Source organism: Chelonia mydas, chromosome 6 (genome assembly GCF_015237465.2).
Source record: "Chelonia mydas isolate rCheMyd1 chromosome 6, rCheMyd1.pri.v2, whole genome shotgun sequence".
In the NCBI taxonomy this organism is placed as follows: Eukaryota; Metazoa; Chordata; order Testudines; family Cheloniidae; genus Chelonia; species Chelonia mydas.
The window spans coordinates 71,534,128-71,552,902 of NC_051246.2; the positions used below are offsets into that span (position 1 = coordinate 71,534,128).

Below are 18,775 nucleotides of genomic sequence, written 5' to 3' on the forward strand. Positions count from 1 at the left end.
GATAATAAAACTTAATATTTCAATCGTGCTTTATATTTGAAGCCCTGTATAAATATTCACTGATCCTTTCCATACCCCTGCAAGGGAGTTAATTTTTACCCTCAGTTTACCGAGGGGACAATCAGGTACAAAGATTAAATGATTTGCCCAAGGCAATATGGCAAGCCATTGAATAAGCCAGAATTAGACTCCAGGAGTTCCTGACTCCCAGCCCCAAACTCAGATGCTGCCTCTGTCACTAGAACACGATCAGAAGAATGCCTCAATCCATCAAGCGTGTGTGTGTACTTAACTCTTGAGGTCTAGAGACAAGCTGACTGATTGGCAGACCAGTGTTTGAGGTCACTCACCATGCGGTAAAGGTGAATGGCCTTGCGCATGCTGTCCTGGAGCTCAGATACAACATGTTCACACTGCTCAATGCTGATGCGACGTTCTGAAGAGGGAGAATAAACAAAAGAACTAAGCCATGAACATATCCCAATCTCCTAGACCACCCCAGCCCCTGCACATTTGCTAGGAAATCCATCTGTAGAATAACCACTTCCCCAATACAGTGGCTAATACTTATTTTAAAGGTCGCGTGTGTGTTTCATTCAACTTTTAAACGAGAGGCTAAACCAGACTGGCTTGAGCCATGCATTGTGTAGGCAAGCACTGCGCAAGCATCCCTCACATACCTCTCCAGAGATGGTCCTCAGTTCTAACATTCCACACTCCCACTTTTCCAGTCTCAGCCTCTGCAAAACAGAGACTAACTGCCCTGATTTCTGTCACTCAGTGTGGTTTTGTAACTGTGGATAAGCTGAGACCATCAAAGCCTCTTTCATTTGTGACCCAAGTCAAGGTCTCCAAAGGCAAAAGGCATTACTAGCCTAAAGTCCCACTAAGCAGCCCCCAAACTCCTCTATAACCCCATGTACTTCTCTTTACTCCATCTTCAGATTGAGACAAGCATCTGATGTGTTATGAAGATGAATTACAATGAAGGTTGTTTTAAATCGTCAAAATGTATTGCGGTTGGGGACCAAGGTAGAGCTGTCAAACAGCACCCATGAGAATGGGAACTGTACTTTTCAACAATACATGACGTTTACCATTACATTAGAATTATAAAAATACCAGAAAAGCACAACTTCAGCTATACTCTTAATATCCCCTATTAACCCAGCTGTCAAACAGCTGAAGGTGGGCAGTCTTTAAACAACACAAATAGACAGACACACAGGCACAATTGCAGCTATTATCTCCTGCTCTGAAAGGCACTGGACAGACTCCTTTAGTTACCTAGAAAATAAAAAGTGGTCATAAGAACATTGTAACTCTGTACTTCTAAACTAGAGATGCCGTCCTTTGAAAGGCTGAAGGGGAACCTAGCCACAAGCATCAAGATAAAAAAAAAATACATGAAGAACAGATAAGCCAGTGGCATATGCTGATGCTCCCAGACAGCATCTCAGATCCATGCATTCTTCGCCTCCTGAATCACCAATAGTCTGAACACAGTGGCTTCAATTTTCTTGTCAATGATCCTTACTAAATTAGAAACAAAGCTAAACCCTTTCTGTTCAGCACCATTTCTGGATTTCTCCCATGATCTTCAACTTATGTTGTCCTCCTGCTCTGTGAGCCACCAGCACAAAGAGAGGCTGTAAATGTAGTAAAAATGAATGGGCATTTTCAGCTACAGGCTCTCAGAGGTGGAGACAGAACCTCTTCAGAAACAGACATAGGTCAGTTAACACGGTAATGACAACAATATTTAATACTTCTACAACACTTTCCTATATCTAGATCTCACAGGACTGTGCAAAAAGTAAGTATCTTTATCTCCACATTTTATAGATTCTATTTATAGAAGGGAAACTGAGGAACAGAAAAGTCAAGTCATTTCCCCAATGTTACAGAGTGAGTCAGTAGCAGAACAAGGATAAAAACTTCAGGTCTCTAACCCTCATTCTAATTCCCTATCCAGTAGATCAAACTAAGCTGCTGTATTACCGTCCTTTTACAAAGTGCTTGCTGTATATTACATATAAATAAAAAAATGTGGCTGTATGAGCCTTTTATCATTTCCCGTTTGCTTTTTTTTGGTGGTGGTGGTGTTGGTGGTGGTGGTGGAGGATTTCTAGCTGCAGATCTGTGTCTCCCTTACAGATCTTGGGCTGAAACTTCCTGTGAACTGACCCCAAAAGTCATGTGACCTTTGCTCTGACTCTCAAATCTAGAGAAAAACAAACACACCAGTGCAAACAGCTGGTCTGTGACATTATGGTTGTAGAATCAGATTCCATAGCTCCAAGTAGGTGCTAGCTCTTGAAAAGCCCAGATATACTCATTGTTCTGAAACTTAACTAATGTATAGTATTAAACTATACGCTCTTCAGGCCTAGGACCATGTGTCTTGCTGTAAATGTGTGTAGCATGCCTAATACAATACGGGGCTTCAATCTAGATCAGGGCATCTAGGCACTACTAAAATACAAAAAAAACCCCACACCTAGATAAAAACCTCTCTTCACAAGCTTTCAGTGGATACACTTTTTCTACATTTTATTTTATTTTTTATTTTTTTGATTGCCAGGCTTTGTGTGTATAAGAAATGAAGCTTTCCTTTTACAATCCACTGCTTCCATCAGACGGGTCATAACCCATTGTTTGTAACCTCACAGTTCACCGCTGTAGAGAGGAAGATAGCATTACTGAAGGACCCTGACAAGCAGAAGATAATAAAAGGTGACTTATTTCCCTACACAGCTTGGTTAACAACATTGGGAAAGAAGATGGGTTAAGAGTTTGTCTGACCTGCCAAACAGTCCACTGCCCTGTACACTGTCCCCGATGACAAGTTAAAACAGCCAGGAAAGGGTTACGGACTACCCCACCTGTCACAGGACATAGCAATGGATTCAAGGGAAGAGTATCCCTTCTTTCTGGAGAATAACAGAGAGGCAAGGGAAAAGTCACTGGGGACTGCAGCCCCTGTGGAGCATGGAAATTGCTTTGTTTTGATGTTACCCAGGAGTTTTCTATTGAACCAACCGATTGTGCCCTGAGGGGAAGGCCGGAAACAGACTGGGGCATGGCATTAGTTCTTTCTTGGGCTGAGGAGTAACCCTCCAGCTTACACCCTCCCATTTATAAATAATTCAGAAGTTATGGTGTATTAACCCCACACCTTTTTCTTCAACCCCAAAAGCTAGCAAGCTGGGAATCCCCACGGTGTCTATATGTGTGTATTACATTCCACCTGCCATTCCCTTTAGGGAAACTTGGATGCTACCAGGTCTGCAGAACATTCGGCTGCTATCTGACTAAACATGACGTAAGACACAAGACAGAGAGGAAACAGAAATTCAAGTCAGAGTAAAAGATGTTAGACTGAAATGTCTCACCATTGAGGGGGTGACTTATGGAACGAGACAGGTGCAGACAAGACGAGACAGGCCAGAAGCTGGACGTAAAGAAATGTGATGGAATCGTGAAGCGGTTCACAAAGACAGGAGACAGAAGGGGGAAGAAGATTAGAGATGGGTATCCGTGCACACCTGAGTTCTGTGCCGAGGCAGCCACTGTTGTGGGAGACCTTGGCCTGATGGGGTCTAGTGGGCAAAGTCCAAGTGGGTTGTCTAGCACACAGCTAATGCTGGAGAACCTCTCTCTGTATCTGGGCAGTGTGCTTTCAGGAGACCTTGGGTGCAAGCCGTCTGAAAACTCTTTTAGTTTTGGATTAGTGACCCCTGGCTCATCCTGGCGATCTATCCTCAGTGCTGGATTCTCCACTGGGCTCTCTTTAGCAGGTCCAACAGATACAGCAGTTTGGCTCTCCCTCTTGAAGGCCCGTCCCTCAAGAAGAGAAGATTTCTTTTTACAGACCCCAGCAGGTGACTGAGGAGACTCTGGTTCAAGTGGGGTTTTAGATTTGGTGGTGGGTGAGAAAGAAGCCAAGGTGGGTCTGTCAGGCAATGGTTTGGGGATGTCAAGAATCAAGTGTGCGCGGTTTGATGATGCCAACTTGCTGTGAAAGGACTTGGGTGATGAGCAGCTTACAACTTGCTCAAGGGCTGGCTTCCCTGGGACATTTTCTTTTGTAGGTGGCTTGTTCTTCTCAGTCTCTGCTGGGGGAATTATCTGTATCTTCTCAGGCCCCTGTGGGCTGGTCCTCTGCTCAGTCAGTGTTTCGACAGAGTCGCCAAGGCATAGATTTTCCCCTACAGAGATGCTGCGTGACACCTTGGCCATGAAGCTGGTTGTGGGATTCATGTAGGACTTTGATTTTACAACCTTACTGTCTTTGACCAGCAGGGAGCTGGACCCATCCATCTTCAGCAGGCTTGCAGACAATGGCCTGCAATGATTAGGTTTTGGATCCTTCTCAACCACTACTAGTGTCTGAGGACGTTGCCTGATAGAGGATATCACTCCTGGACTCTTATCTGCAAAAATTAAACAGACAAACGTACAAAACTAGATAAAGGCTGCAGTGAACTGTGCAATCAGAAAGAATCACAACTGTACCAACCTATTAACTCCAGCTCAGCTTCTGGAACAGAGGTATTTAGAACGACTGCAACAGTATTAATGTAGCCGGATCTCAAAGATGAGCTCCTCCCCCTCCTTCACTCCCCAGAGGCATTGTTGCTTATCTTAAGAAGATGACCTTCCCATAAGGCCTGAGGCTAGAAGACCTTAGAAACTAGGATTTTTAAGTGAGAGAGGAAATCAGAGGAAGCAGATTAAAGTCCTCATTTCGCATCTCTCCTCATCCTACTCATTTACATAGAGTAGTGTGGTTTTAACAAAAAATAGTGAATTTAGTGTTGGTGAAAGGGCCACCTTGTTGCCCAGCCAATGTGCCTTAATCCTGACCTCCTCCTGACCAATCCTGACCTACTGCAACCAGCTCTGAGCAGAGAGGAATTCTTTGTTCACGGCTCAGTCCATTCTTGGCCTCCCTGTTGAGACTGTTAGACAGTGCTAGTTATGAGGATGGCGGCTGTATGCTGAGGACTGAGGGCTTGGCCAAGAATGCTGACTCACTTCAGAATGGACACAGATTATAGAAATTTCAGGATGTCCAGCCTTTGCTACGGCAGCTTGGCCAAGCCACAAAGTCATTAGTTCAGCATTTCCAGTTCACTGCCACAGGGCACTTCCTTCCCCTTGACAGAGTGCACCAATGATGGCAAACTTTGACTTTTTTTGTTTGGTCGGGGTTTTTTTGCTTTCAGTATTTCAGAGTCAGAATGAAAGTTGAACTCTACCCCCACCAACCCCTCTATTCCTCCTACTCATTTGGAAGGCCAGCTAATCCAATGATCCCGGCCAGAGCCAACAGTTGGTGGAAGCCGCAGACTAGTCTGCTGAGTAATTAAGAATATTTTCCTTGACAGACCAGAGCCTGTAGCTCACCTACCACAAGAACTATGATTAATTTACATCTCTACTAAAACTTAGTCCCCCCCACCCCCATTTACTCTTGGAGTTACACTGCAGTCCCATCCACTTCCTTACCATCGTGAATGAGGTCATGAACTGACTGGGACTTCCTCATCCCCGCATTCCCAGTACCCTCTGGAAAGGGTGCGATAACTCTTCCAGGTCCCACAGCAAGCCTATTAGTCTCCACTGCTGACTTCCGTTTTCTTTGGGTGTAAATGGACCGGTAAGAATTTACACCATCCAGAAGGCTGGCATTCTCCAAGGCAGCATTATGATGGCTGTTCCCATTTTTCAGCAGGTCGACAGAAACCTTCTTTGATTGGGCTGAAGCCTCAATGGGCTTTTGATCCAGGATCAGATTTGATGAGGAGCGTGACAAACGCCTACAGAGATAAGGCAGAGATAAGACTCTCAAGGCGGCAACAAATGAATCACAAATCAATAAATAAATAGATGGCGTTGGGTAAAGAAGTACAAACTTATTAAGCCAGCTTCTCGGGGCAAAGATCTCGGTAAATGGAGAGTGAAATGTCAAACTAACCTGTACGGTCGCCACACTGGTCTATTTTTCCCCCAAAGCAGTACTGGTCTCAAAGTATCCTATCCTGGGTGATACGATGAGCATTAAGTACCACCAATAGCCCTGGGTCAAGTGTTTCATGGAGGGACTTAGCAGGAAGGCAAGCCAGGAGAGAAGGAGAGATTCTATCAGGGGAGAAATGGGTCGGGTTGGGTCAGGTCAGGACTGGTCCCTCCCAGCTCAGTTTGCCAACACCAAAACCCTCTCTCCTTCCACGAGAGTGTTTCCCAGAGGAACCCCCAGCACATCTGGTGATTGGTCAGTCCTGGTATAACACACATCAAAGCTGGTCAGGATCTTATGGGCTGCATGTTTGGAAAATCTTTTGCTCTCCTTAGGTGAAAGGCACTAGAAGTACCATCATTTTCATTTTTCCTCCAAGGCAGGGGAAAGTAGGGTTGTCCCTAACCCCAACAGGCTCTGCTCCACCTGACTGGATTGGCATTTGGGCAGATAAAAACCCCATCACGTATTCATGAGTGTATGCAGATTACCCTACAGCTGCTTTAAACTGGACTTTTCTGGAAATCTCCCAGTTTTGCTGTGGCACCACTGCAGCGCTCCTAAAACTAGTAACAGTAGAAGCGCTAGCATCAACCATGGTGGCAAAATGCCAGTAGATGGTGACTAACCCTGTGATGAGCAGGGGTACACAATGACAAAAACACTAACAGTCAGTCTACACTACCTCTGGGGTGGAACCTGCACTGCCACTTAAGCAATGGCAGGAGGTTTCTCTAAAACCCTTAATGTGGACATAACCTGTGAATGCTAAAGGTGAACCTAGCTCAGTTTTAAATGATGCTGTCAAGTCAATTTGAACCCAAAGTTTAGATAGAATCATAGACTTTAAGGTCAGAAGGGACCATTATGATCGTCTAGTCTGACCTCCTGTATATTGTGATGTTGTGTATATTAAAGCTTTTATAAAACCAATCAGTAGACATGTTTACATTATTTTTGTTTCATTTTAATTTCAATGGAAACAGTTAATTTTAGAGGAAATAAATCCCCCTGCAGTGTTTATAACCTAGACACTGAATGGAAACCAGAAATGAAGCTGATTAGGAACTGACTATAAACAAAAACAAAACTGACTAGTACATTTTCATTGTCCAAGCTGAATGAAATGCAGAAAATAAAACTGAACATAAATGTTGAAAAGCAAATTAGATAAGAAGCAGGTTTCAGAGTAACAGCCATGTTAGTCTGTATTCACAAAAAGAAAAGGAGTACTTGTGGCACCTTAGAGACTAACCAATTTATTTGAGCATAAGCTTTTCGTGATGCATCCGATGAAGTGAGCTGTAGCTCACGAAAGCTCATGCTCAAATAAATTGGTTAGTCTCTAAGGTGCCACAAGTCCTCCTTTTCTTTTTTTAGATAAGCAGCAGCATTGCTTTAGGCCGATGTAGAGTAGCTAGGATGATACAGAATGGACAATCTGATCTGTGACAGTTTGCAGCCACCTGCCAGGTCCCCATCCAAAGAGACCACTGTGACAAAGTATGTCAAACCCAGAAGGCTGCTGGCATGTTTTAGACCAGTGCCCAGGAAGAACTCTATTCACATTACTAAAAAAAGCAGAGTTGTACCTGAGGGCCGGGGACTGGGAGAGAAAGCGAGAAGAAATGCTGATATTTTCAGTTCTCTCCAGGGTCCTACATGATCCACCTATGGATTCAGGAGGAAATGTGTAAATTATACAACAAGATGCAAACATTAGGACAAATGAAGTTTTTTCAGATGAATTCTAGAAGGCGCTACTCCATTTCAAAGGAGATGTAAGAACCGCTTGAGGCAATAAGACAACACAGAGAATTAATTTTATCTCCTGCTGCCCTTTTCTATTCTACTCAGAACATCACAATTCCCCAGCCTCAAACTATACTAAAAGAAAGAAGGGTTTCCTAAGGACGTTGCTCTTCCTTTCCCCATAGATTCTTCTTATCCTGTATCTAGGCTTGTGGGAGAAAAATAGACTGCATGCAGGGACGATGCTAGGTACAATCATTATCATGACTAGCAAGCCACTCTAATCCCTGAAATGACTGACACAAACTAAATATCTCTTTTTCCAATTTGATGTCCTCATTCTCGCCCTCTGCCCTGCTTCTCATCAGTCTTTTGTGATGTTTGCTATGCAAATATGCACCACTAGAGGCCACCCCATCTTATTATACAGATGGACACATTTACCACTTAATTCATTTACACGGCAAAGCTAGAGATGGGACAAGAGAATGGGACTCCAGATCCCAGGGACAGTGCTTCACCAGATCAACAAGAACAGTTTCACAAACCCAGTGTTTCTCAACCTTTGTGTGCTGGCGACCCCCTTTGGACTTAAAAAAAAATTTGTGACTCCCCACCCCTACTAAGACTTGAAAAGATAGGGGACTGAAACTGCCGAGCCCCAGCTCTGCTGCCTGGGGCTGGGGTTGAAAGCCAGAGCCCACGACCCCCTTAAACCCATCCCACAACTCGCTTGGAGGTCACAACCCCCAGGCTGAGAAACACTGCAGTAATCCAAGAAACAAGGATTCCTTTCTATAGCCACATTTCCTTACACACATTCTCATCTGCACATTGTGGGAGTTATCAGACACCCTTTTCTTTAGGCCTTTCTACTTTGCTTTACCTCTACCACCTTCCCACCACACACAGGCAAGGTTCAGCAGTTGTAAAGTGTGAGCCACAGCAAGACAGAACCTTTGGGGTCTACTTGGTTTTATAAAGCAGATGGGTCTGGAGCTATCAAAATCTCATCAGGGAGAAAGTTCTTCCACTTGGTTTGAAGGTGTACCTTTTTCACCACCATTGACCAGAGTCTCGAAATGCTGCTTGAGGAACTTCTCCTGATCTGGAGTTTTGGGGACCTCTACCACCAGCATGCTAGTGCCTGCATCCTCCTCGTCCTCCCCATCCACCTGTTCCTCCAGGTCTGAGACGCCATCCACACTGAGGGGCTCTGTGCTCTCAGAATCTGGAATGATGTGGAAAATAATGTACAGTCACAATAATGTCTGCATCCTGGCCACAACTGAACATCATTCTAAGAAGCAGTTACTCATGAAGGTGGCACATTAAGGACTAAGGTCAGAGCACCCACAAATCAGCATTACTGCCATTAGGATGCAATTCCCAGATGTACAATATTACACTGGCAGCACAGCCCACAAGGACAACAGCACAGAGTGGTCTGACTGTGCAGGTAGTTAAGGGAGCAGGCAGCAATCCACTTCACCCCCTAACCCTTCTCAAATGTATTCAGGGAAGTGCATAATCAGAAGTACCTGAATCTTTTTATGGTAATACCAGGGTGAGCTTTACTTTAATAGGAAAGTAGCATCATCCTAGCTTCCCAAAGATCACATCACGTCTTTGAGTCCAGTTTGCCACCAAGCCTGGCAGTGAATGATCCCAGTAAGTTTCTGCAGCGTTCCATGTTGTGTGAAAATGGGCTCATATCATGTATTGACATCTCACCTTCATTTGGATGATCTGGGCTGGAGAGGCGACTGCTACTGTAATCTACAGAGCAAGCACTGTCAGGACTGTGCTTATCAGGGCATCCGTTGCTGGGGTAACCTCTAATTAGCTTCCCGTGGGGCAGCGCTTTTACCTGGAACTCACTACAAGAGAGACAGGAAGAGTACAAACTAGAAGAGTTACAGATTATAATTTTTATTATAATAATTTAATTATAATAATCCAGTTAAAGATTATAATTTTTAGAGTCCTTACCTGTGTTAGTAACACCTTTGATTATTAAGGAAAAAAAAGTCATTTAAAAATTAAGTTTATTTCTTTTACCATTTATACAGTTTATTTTTGCATTTCATTAGGCTTGGACAGGAAAATCAAACTGGTCTGTTTCACTTTCTGGTTATACTCAGTTTCACATTTTGATTTTCAGGCACTAACAGAGCTGCTGTGGTGGGGTTTCCAACACTGCAAGAAAATGAATGCACTAGTCCATTTGAAAAAAAAGAAGGGGTATTTTCCATAACATTCCTAGTCACCGATTTTGTAAACTCAATTTTTCCAGAATTTGAGGCCTAAGCCGGTGTCTGTCTTTCCACACTCTTATGTCCTGTTTCTCTGAGGGTCTTAGTGTTGTGAAATAAAGCAGATTCTGAGGACAGCAAGACTGATTTTCATCAGTGAATACTGCATGGAAGTCAGCATTAGAAGATTCGAATCCTTGCTCTTGTCCCAGCTCCACATCAACGAGCAAGGCCAATGGTATCCTTTCGCCTTATTTGTGAAGATTACAGTGATCCATTTCATGGAATACTTTGGATTCAGCCCAGGCGCTAAGATCTGACTTGGAACATGAAAGTCACCATGACAGATATTTACTGTAAAATAACTGTAGGGAGATTAGCCCTGACAGCTTGCAAAAGGTGTGTGCTTTGTAACATGTCCAATCTGTATCCAACACCATCATAGGCCCCCCCCTTTCTAACATGCTGGAACTGCACATGGGCCTGCTCTGTCTAAATATTATTACTATAAAATTAAAAACATAAATAAAGAGAAACTGGGGTGCGGGCAGGCGGTGGGGGAGGGGGATTAAAAGTTTCAGCTACATAAAGTTGGCTTGCACTATTCTTTGAGAGCTCACTGAAAACTCACAACCGTTACTCTGTACTGGAACAGGAGTGGGGGAATTAAACAGCTCTAAGTGGAAGGAGAGGGAGTGTTATTCAGAAAATGAAATGGGGGAGTGAGGGGATACAAGGTGTAAAGTGGAATGGTCTAAAACAGAAAGGAAGAAAAGAAAATGGAAGACAAAAGGTCTTCTCAGTCTCTCTGATTCCATTTAGCTGATGTAGTCCAGCTTCCTGCCACTATGAAGTCATCGCATGCATGTTCATTAGTTTTGTCCATCCTGGTTTTAAAATGTCCCAAACAATAGGGTTTCCACCACATCCGTAGGGTGGCCATTCCACAGCCAAATACACCTCCACCGTCAGGAGGGTTTCCAGCATAAGATTTTCCATTATTTAAATTCAACCCACATAAGGGAGGAAGAAAAAGAGAGGTTCTTCCAACTTGTCTATTTTAAGGAGAAATTGGAGGAGTTTGCTGACATGCATGACTTGCTTGCAAGCAGAGACTATTTTACTGAACCCTAGGTTCAGCTCCCTTTAGAATCAGGAGTGCATTAGTAAAGTCCTTAACTAAACATGTCAGCATCGAGCTGACAATAAATCACCTCACCCAAGTTACCACAGCTGCAGACAAGGAAAATAATGCAGCAGTGGCTTAGCCATATACAAAAGAGATTGTTTGGTTTTTTTAACCTGCTACTGTCGGTGGGATGGATCTCATCTTGTTCAGGGTAGATTACACATTCCTCACTCTCAAAGGGCTCCAGTTCCTGAGTGAAAACCCCCTCTTCACAGGACACAAGCCGAATCATTTGGGGTCGGACACAAGGCCGAGGAGCCTTGTCCTGAGGAGCTATGGAGTCTCCAACCTGGTGCAGAAATACAGAAATAGTAGAGGTTACTAGTGTATTTCCTTGACGTCCGCAGGGCATCTTGGGAGTTATACAGTGCTCACTACAGCAAAGGGTGCAATTAGAAAACAGCACTTTTTCCATTGGCCCTGTCCCATCTCCCCTCCCACACACAAACATACACGCCCCATCTGACAAGGTCAACCAGCTATTACACACATTGACCTGGATTCTCCTCTCACTTAGAATCATAGAAAATTAGAGTTGGAAGAGACCTCAGGAGGTCATCTAGTCCAACCCCCTGCTCAAAGCAGGACCGATCCCCAATTAAATCATCCCAGCCAGGGCTTTGTCAAGCCTGACCTTAAAAACTTCTAAGGAAGGAGATTCCACCACCTCCCTAGGTAACGCATTCCAGTGTTTCACCACCCTCATAGTGAAAAAGTTTTTCCTAATATCCAACCTAAATCTCCCCCACTGCAACTTGAGACCATTACTCCTTGTCCTGTCATCCGCTACCACTGAGAATAGTCTAGAGCCATCCTCTTTGGAATCCCCTTTCAGGTAGTTGAAAGCAGCTATCAAATCTCCCCTCGTTCTTCTCTTCTGTAGACTAAACAATCCCAGTTCCCTCAGCCTCTCCTCGTAAGTCGTGTGCTCCAGCCCCCTAATCATTTTCGTTGCCCTCTGCTGGACTCTTTCCAATTTTCCACATCCTTCTTGTAGTGTGGGGCCCAAAACTGGACACAGTACTCCAGATGAGGCCTCACCAATGTCGAATAGAGAGGAACGATCACGTCCCTCCATCTGCAATGCCCCTATTTATACATCCCAAAATGCCATTGGCCTTCTTGGCTACAAGGGCACACTGTTGACTCTCATCCAGCTTCTCGTCCACTGTAACCCCTAGGTCCTTTTCTGCAGAACTGCTGCCTAGCCATTCGGTCCCTAGTCTGTAGCGGTGCATTGGATTCTTCCGTCTTAAGTGCAGGACTCTGCACTTGTCCTTGTTGAACCTCATCAGATTTCTTTTGGCCCAATCCTCCAATTTGTCTAGGTCACTCTGGACCCTATCCCTACCCTCCAACATATCTACCTCTCCCCGCAGTTTAGTGTATCCACTTATACCAACATAAAGCAGGAGTAACTCCGCTGAAGTTAGGTACCAGCACAGAATGATCCATCTTGATCTAAGTAGTCTCTGGAGCAAGGTAATTCATTTCTTACTAGGACCTATAGTCTTCACAGGCCACAGCACTGTGTTAAAGATAAACTCAATCACAGGCTGCACTAGAACTCTGTGGGCCTCAGATGACATGCAGGTCAGCCATTCCTAGAACTGAGGAACCATGGCTTAATGAAGGAGAGTGTTCTAGACCAAAGGTGGGCAAACTACGGCCTGCGGGCCACATCCGGCCTGCGGGACCCTCCTGCCTGGCCCTTGAGCTCCCAGCTGGGGAGGCTAGCCCCCAGCCCCTCCCCTGCTGTTCCCCCTCCCCACAGCCTCAGCTCGCTGTGCCACCTGCACTCTTGGCGGCGGGGCTGCGAGCTCCTGCCAGGCAGTGCAGCTGCCAGTCCTGTTGCTCTGAGCAGCATGGTAAGGGGGCAGGGAACAGGGGGGTTTGATAAGGGGCAGGGGGGGAGTCAGGGGACAGGGAGCGGTTGAGTGGGGCAGAGGTTCTGGGAAGGGGGGGGTCAGGGGATGGGGAGGGTTGGATAGGCGTGGGAGTCCTGGGGGGTGGGGGGCTGCAAGGGGGCAGGGGTGTGAATAGGGGGTGGGGCAGTCAGGGGACAGGGAGCGGGGGGGGGGGGGTCAGATGGGGGTGGGGTCCTGGGAAGGGGGGGTCAGGGCACAAGGAGCAGGGCGGGTTGGATTGGTCAGCGGTTCTGAGGGAGGCAGTCGGGGGTGGGAAGTGGGGGGGTGGGGGGTGGATAGGGGTTGGGGGCCAGGCTGTTTGGGGAGGCACAGCCTTCCCTACCCGGCCCCGGCCCTCCATACAGTTTCGGAATCCCGATGTGGCCCTAAAGCCAACAAGTGTGCCCACCCCTGTTCTAGACAGAGGTCACCTGGCTACCTGTAATAGATTCAAGGGAAATAAAGTGCAGGAAATCAAGCAGGCATTTACTGTGTCAGGCTCAATTCCCATTGGCCAGCAGCAGACAAAGAGCTCTAGGAAGGCTCCTGTGGAAAGTCTTGGGTTTCCCATTGCCTATACGTTGAATCCACAGCCACTGTTACCTTGTTGACATGCAGAGAGAGATCAGCATGCTCTTCTCTGTCATCCCCATTGCTGGTCTGGGACAGCGAGTCTCGACTGGGGGATCGAGAGACTGAGAAAGACTCCAGCTGGCGCAAGTCCAGCATGGATTTAACTGTCATCTCTATGTTGCTGGTTGGCTGGGACCAACGGCCCCGCTGCCGCGGCATCTTGTTCATTGCAGTCTCTGAATGTTGGATCTCTGCAATCTCTTTTGCCTGGAGGAAGTCGAAAGAAAAAGATAAGAGCTTTGGAGGTAAAATTCTGGTTATGGAGAAATAGAAGAGAAAACCAAGGATCAAGTCAAAATAGCTGTCTATGCATCCTCCTGAACCCAAAGCCCCTCAGTCATACAGAAACCTTTAGTTATAAGAGATTCATAATGTGAAGATGATCCAAGTGCACCCTCCTTGTAACAAGATTTAATTAACCAAAGAAACCAATTCAAAAGTTTTCATGTCAAGATAAAATGGTTCAGTTAAATTTCAACCTCAAGCGACGTATCCTCATAGAGGCTCATTATTCAGGGCTGAAGTGAAGGAGCATGATACCAGAGGTAAAGAATTGCCCCAAAGGGTCCTAAATATATATGGAAGAGTATCCAGCCTGCGTGAGCCGCTGAGAAACCACAAGACCCTCCAATATAGCTACTAGATGTATTTGTGTAAGGAGGTGTGAAAGCACACAAGTGCTGGGTCTCGTGCTATTAGCACAAACCGAGACACCGAGACTGCTGCACTCAATAGTTACAATGGGTAAAGAGGTGAATTTATTATATGTACTAGGATTTCCAGCCAGATCCTTTTAACATTTTAAAAACTCTCCTTCACATCCTATCCATCCACCGACAATGGGACTTACTGACTAGATGATCCAGTACAGTTAGATCTATTCCAGGATTAATTTTTAAGATGATCATGTTCTACAAAATCATAGGCCTCTGACTGCCAGATGCTGGGACTGAATGACAGAGGATAGATCACTCAATAACTGCCCTGTTCTTTTTTCATTCCCTCTGACCCATCTGGCACTGGCCGCTGTCGGAAGACCGGACACTGGGCTAGACGGACCATTGGTCTGACCCAGCATGGCCGTTCTTATCCTCTAGCCACAATCAGCACATGGTAGTGCTGGACACTTCCTCCCAATCGAACGCTTCCTCACAGAATAGCCACAGCAATGGGATTCCTGCACTGGGAGATTTCTTATTGCAGTATTCCTACCATCAATCAGAATTAGTAGTTTCTGGTCTCCATAGATACTCCTCCTTATGATGAGAAGAAAAATGTTAAAGAATTAGTGACTCACCCTCCTCATTTCCCAATGGGAGAGGCTTCTTGAGAGGGAAAGGTCTGGATCTGGAAAGAGAAAAAACTATATCTAGTTGGCATCCTGGCCAATAAGGCTATTTTATCCCCCTTTCTTTCCTCTAAAGCCTCATGGCTACTGCATTTTCACTTGTGATACCTGTCTCCAGTAATGATAACTCCTAGAAGCAGGTATGGCAGAAACCATTTGAAGACTGGATCTGGTTTCTTCAGGCTTCCACTGACCTCTGTGGCTTTCTATTGAAGAATCAGAAGCCCGAGGAGTCACTAGACTAATAGCCCCCATAGCTCTGATTGAAAACCTCTTTGGCCAACTGGAATCAGTAAAAACCCGTTGAAAATTCTCACCTGAAATTTCCATTAGGGAAGTCAGAGTCGGCCTCTCTCCAGCTCAGCATAGGCAAGCATGGCTGCCGATCCCCCATCTGCTCCCATCCCCAAAATATTCTTTTGGTATTTCTCTTCCTGCCTGCACTTGATTGTCACCTTCGCTATTGCCATGTCCCTTCTCTGCCCCATACAGCCTCACAAGTCTGCCGAGGCTCAAGTCCCCTTCCCTTTTCTCTGTTCATGCCCCTTTTCTTTCCCATTTATACCTGAGTCTCTCTCAGGGTTGCAGTTGGATTGAATTTGGAAAGACTGTAGCCCATTTAACTCATCTTCATCATTCCCTTCATCTTCACCATCTTTGTCGCTGTCTGATGAAAGCACTGGCACCGGTGATAGGACAGAGGTGGATTCGTGCCTGGGATGAAGGAATCAGAAGGAACATTACAGTACGTCGTAAGAAACCCCCATACGCAACCTGGTATTCCCACTTAACACACCCATCATACAGCACAATTAGCAAGGTGTACCAATTTCTCCACACATTTCCCTGATCCTCCTGCAAAACCTGACTTTGAGCCACCATTCAAGGTATGCACCATGCAAAGGTGCAAAGAACTAGACCAGCCCAGAGGCAGTCCAGCATGTTCATGTGTTAGGAAGAGGTAGAGAATCCTGATTAGAAATGCACTCACTAGAGCTGAGCAAAGTAAAACTGTAGTTTCATCTTCCAATTTAAACTAATATTGAACAGTAATACTGCAGATAGCCAAATTTAAGGTCAAGATTGTCAGGACCTATTTAAGAGAGAGAAACAATTTCCTTTGTTGGAGCATACTGTGCAACATAAACATCACAAGATGTTCCTTTTGATGGCAGTTTAACATTTGAGAAACAGACGGATATTGTTGTAAAGAGACCAGTTTGATTCCTGGATGCAAACCCAGTGACCTCATGTGCACAGCTCATGCACCATAACATATCCATGCTGTAGTGTCAGCCTGGGGGCACACTGAAGGATGTCAAACATACCTTGGATAGATCCTTAATCAAAATGGATAAGGGAAGCAATCCTGGCATGGATCCCAGAGGCACCCCAAGCACAAATTTCCATCAACAAAGGACTTATGAGCACAAGAGACATTTTCCCCACTCAGTCAAATTAGAGCGGAACCAAATCAACTGAAGTAACAAAGTGCAATTAAATAAATTAAGAGCCTTCAACAAATCCGTCAGCACAGCACCCACACTGTGACCTTGGGCAAGGGAGCCCAGTGTAACATTAGCAACCTTTACAGAGGGCTGTGGGTGGATGTCAAGTGCAAGACATTCAGGAGACAAAAATAACTCATCTATCAAATACAGAAACATCTGGCTAGGGACCAAATTCTCCTGCAATTTACAAATTTCAGGCAGTACTAAAATAGGATCCTCTATACAATGATGGCACTTTAATTTCTATTTTATATGGAGATGTAGAGGGATCTTACTCACACCTTTTCAGATGACTTTCAATATTTTAGGAGTAGGGTGCAGAACAGAACTGAAAGTTTTCTTAGTAGATTCTTCCAGCAAAATGGTCCAATTGCAGATTTCCCTTCTCTGATTTATCCATCTGCGCCTGTCAGTCTCTGCATCTTTCCTATTGATCTCCATGTCTCCTCGTTCTGTCCTTCTCAAGGCTTTGTGCCTCTTGTGCCTGAGCAGTGACATCCTGCCAGGGCTCATGCATTATAACACCCTTTGTGTATGTCCACACTGCAGCTGGCACCAGTCTCCCAGCCTGGGTAGAGAGAGACTAGCGCCAGTGGGGCTCAACCTAGTGCACTAAAAAGAGCAATGTGGATGTTCTGGCTCAGGCTGGGAGTCTGGGCTCTGAATGCTAGTGGGTTGGGTGGGCTTAAGCGTCCAAGCTCCAGCCTGAGCCAGAACATCCACATTGCTAGTTTTAGCATGCTAGCTCACGCCCCACCAGCAGGAGTCTGTTAACACAGGTTGGAGACCTGCTCCCAGCTGCAGTGTAAACATATTCCAAGTGGCGATCCTGTGGTTTATACCACAATGTACAATTTTTTAAATATACTGGAGACAATGCTACCTTTTATGCACTGGTAGGTTTGATGGTGGTTTTTCTGTTTGGTCCATCAAGGATTTTGTTGGCATTTTTTGTTGTTTTGTTTTGTTTATCAGGTTTTTTAATAACGTTACTAGTCAGATATCTCAAACTTAATTGATTATATTGTGTGTCAAGTCACGGCTACTTTTTGGGAGATTCTTGGGCATACTGGAGCTGGTGGGAGTGGGGAAGGGCTAGTAGATCAACCAGAATGGATGCAATTTACACACACAAAGCTACACCAAAAGATAGTCTCCATTTGACAAATATGGACTGACAAAATTAGTAGGGAAAGAAAGGACATATTCAAGCCTTTTCAGAAGAACGGAATAATGGGATGTAAATAAAATTTTAGAACCATGAGAGAGGTCAATGCAAACTGCACACAAGCTATCAAACACTTTATCAGGTTGGATATGTCTAATGCAACTTTAAGTCTTTGTCCTACATTATCACAACAAACCTTACTCTCTGAACATCTTTCTCCATGCCCAACTTTATGCAGCCACATCATGTGTTCTTCAGATATACTCCCATGCCTGGTCACTGTAGGTAATATTTTCAAAAGCACCTAAGTCTCATTGACTTGAAGTTTAGGTGCTTTTGAAACTTTAAGTTTAGGTGCTCTTGAAAAGACATAGGCTCCCAAGTCATTTGGGTGCTTTGGAAAACCTATAACCTGTAATGTCTATTTTACTTGTCCAAACCACACACCGAATCACAACCTTTATTTCTTTCGCCCATTTTGCTCTCCATGCCTTCTTCCACAAACTTTGAACCCTCTTCTTGACCCTCCTCCCACTCTTCTTCCAGCAGCCCCATATGAACCCTAATCTTCCTCTCTAAGTAACAGTAAAAACAAATCTCAAGATAAGTGTTACTCACTTAAAGCACCACATTATTTTATTCCTCTACTCTTGTTCTCCTCCCTTGCTCCCCTCATCCAGCATTTACCTTCTCTCAAATTTATCATCCAAACTTGGGTCCTGAACATGCAGCAACTCCTTCCCTGGGGGTGGCCCTGTGCCCATTTGAAGTCCCATTGATGTTAATGGGGCTCCCTGCAGGTGCAGAAATCCACCGACTCAGTTACAGGATTGGGGCTTCAATTGTAAGCTCCCTGGGATAGAGACATAGTCTTTGGTCTGCAAAATGCCATATAACTAATACACCATTGTAACAATGCCATTTTGTGTTCTGAAGTTAATTCATACTTAAACAAAGGATGCGGGGGATGGAATCTAAGAACAAGTG

At 45.0% G+C, this 18,775-nt stretch overlaps 1 protein-coding gene across 5 annotated transcripts in view; it reads right to left on the minus strand.

The window, feature by feature from the left end:
- The window catches only part of MAPKBP1 (mitogen-activated protein kinase binding protein 1), a 120,740-nt gene that overhangs the window by 3,512 nt on the left and 98,453 nt on the right, over positions 1-18,775 (minus strand). For 2 of the 5 annotated variants that reach the window (XM_027818141.3, XM_043549845.1), the window contains 10 exons: positions 15,675-15,823; positions 15,059-15,108; positions 13,732-13,968; positions 11,335-11,510; positions 9,512-9,657; positions 8,829-9,008; positions 7,618-7,696; positions 5,515-5,825; positions 3,549-4,436; positions 351-436 (listed from right to left, as the gene is read on the minus strand). In XM_027818141.3, the coding sequence (XP_027673942.2) occupies positions 351-436; positions 3,549-4,436; positions 5,515-5,825; positions 7,618-7,696; positions 8,829-9,008; positions 9,512-9,657; positions 11,335-11,510; positions 13,732-13,968; positions 15,059-15,108; positions 15,675-15,823 (2,302 nt within the window). Of the gene's footprint in view, positions 1-350; positions 437-3,395; positions 4,437-5,514; positions 5,826-7,617; positions 7,697-8,828; positions 9,009-9,511; positions 9,658-11,334; positions 11,511-13,731; positions 13,969-15,058; positions 15,109-15,674; positions 15,824-18,775 lie in introns of all 5 variants that reach the window. The other 3 variants (XM_043549843.1, XM_043549842.1, XM_043549846.1) reach the window with 2 other exon arrangements.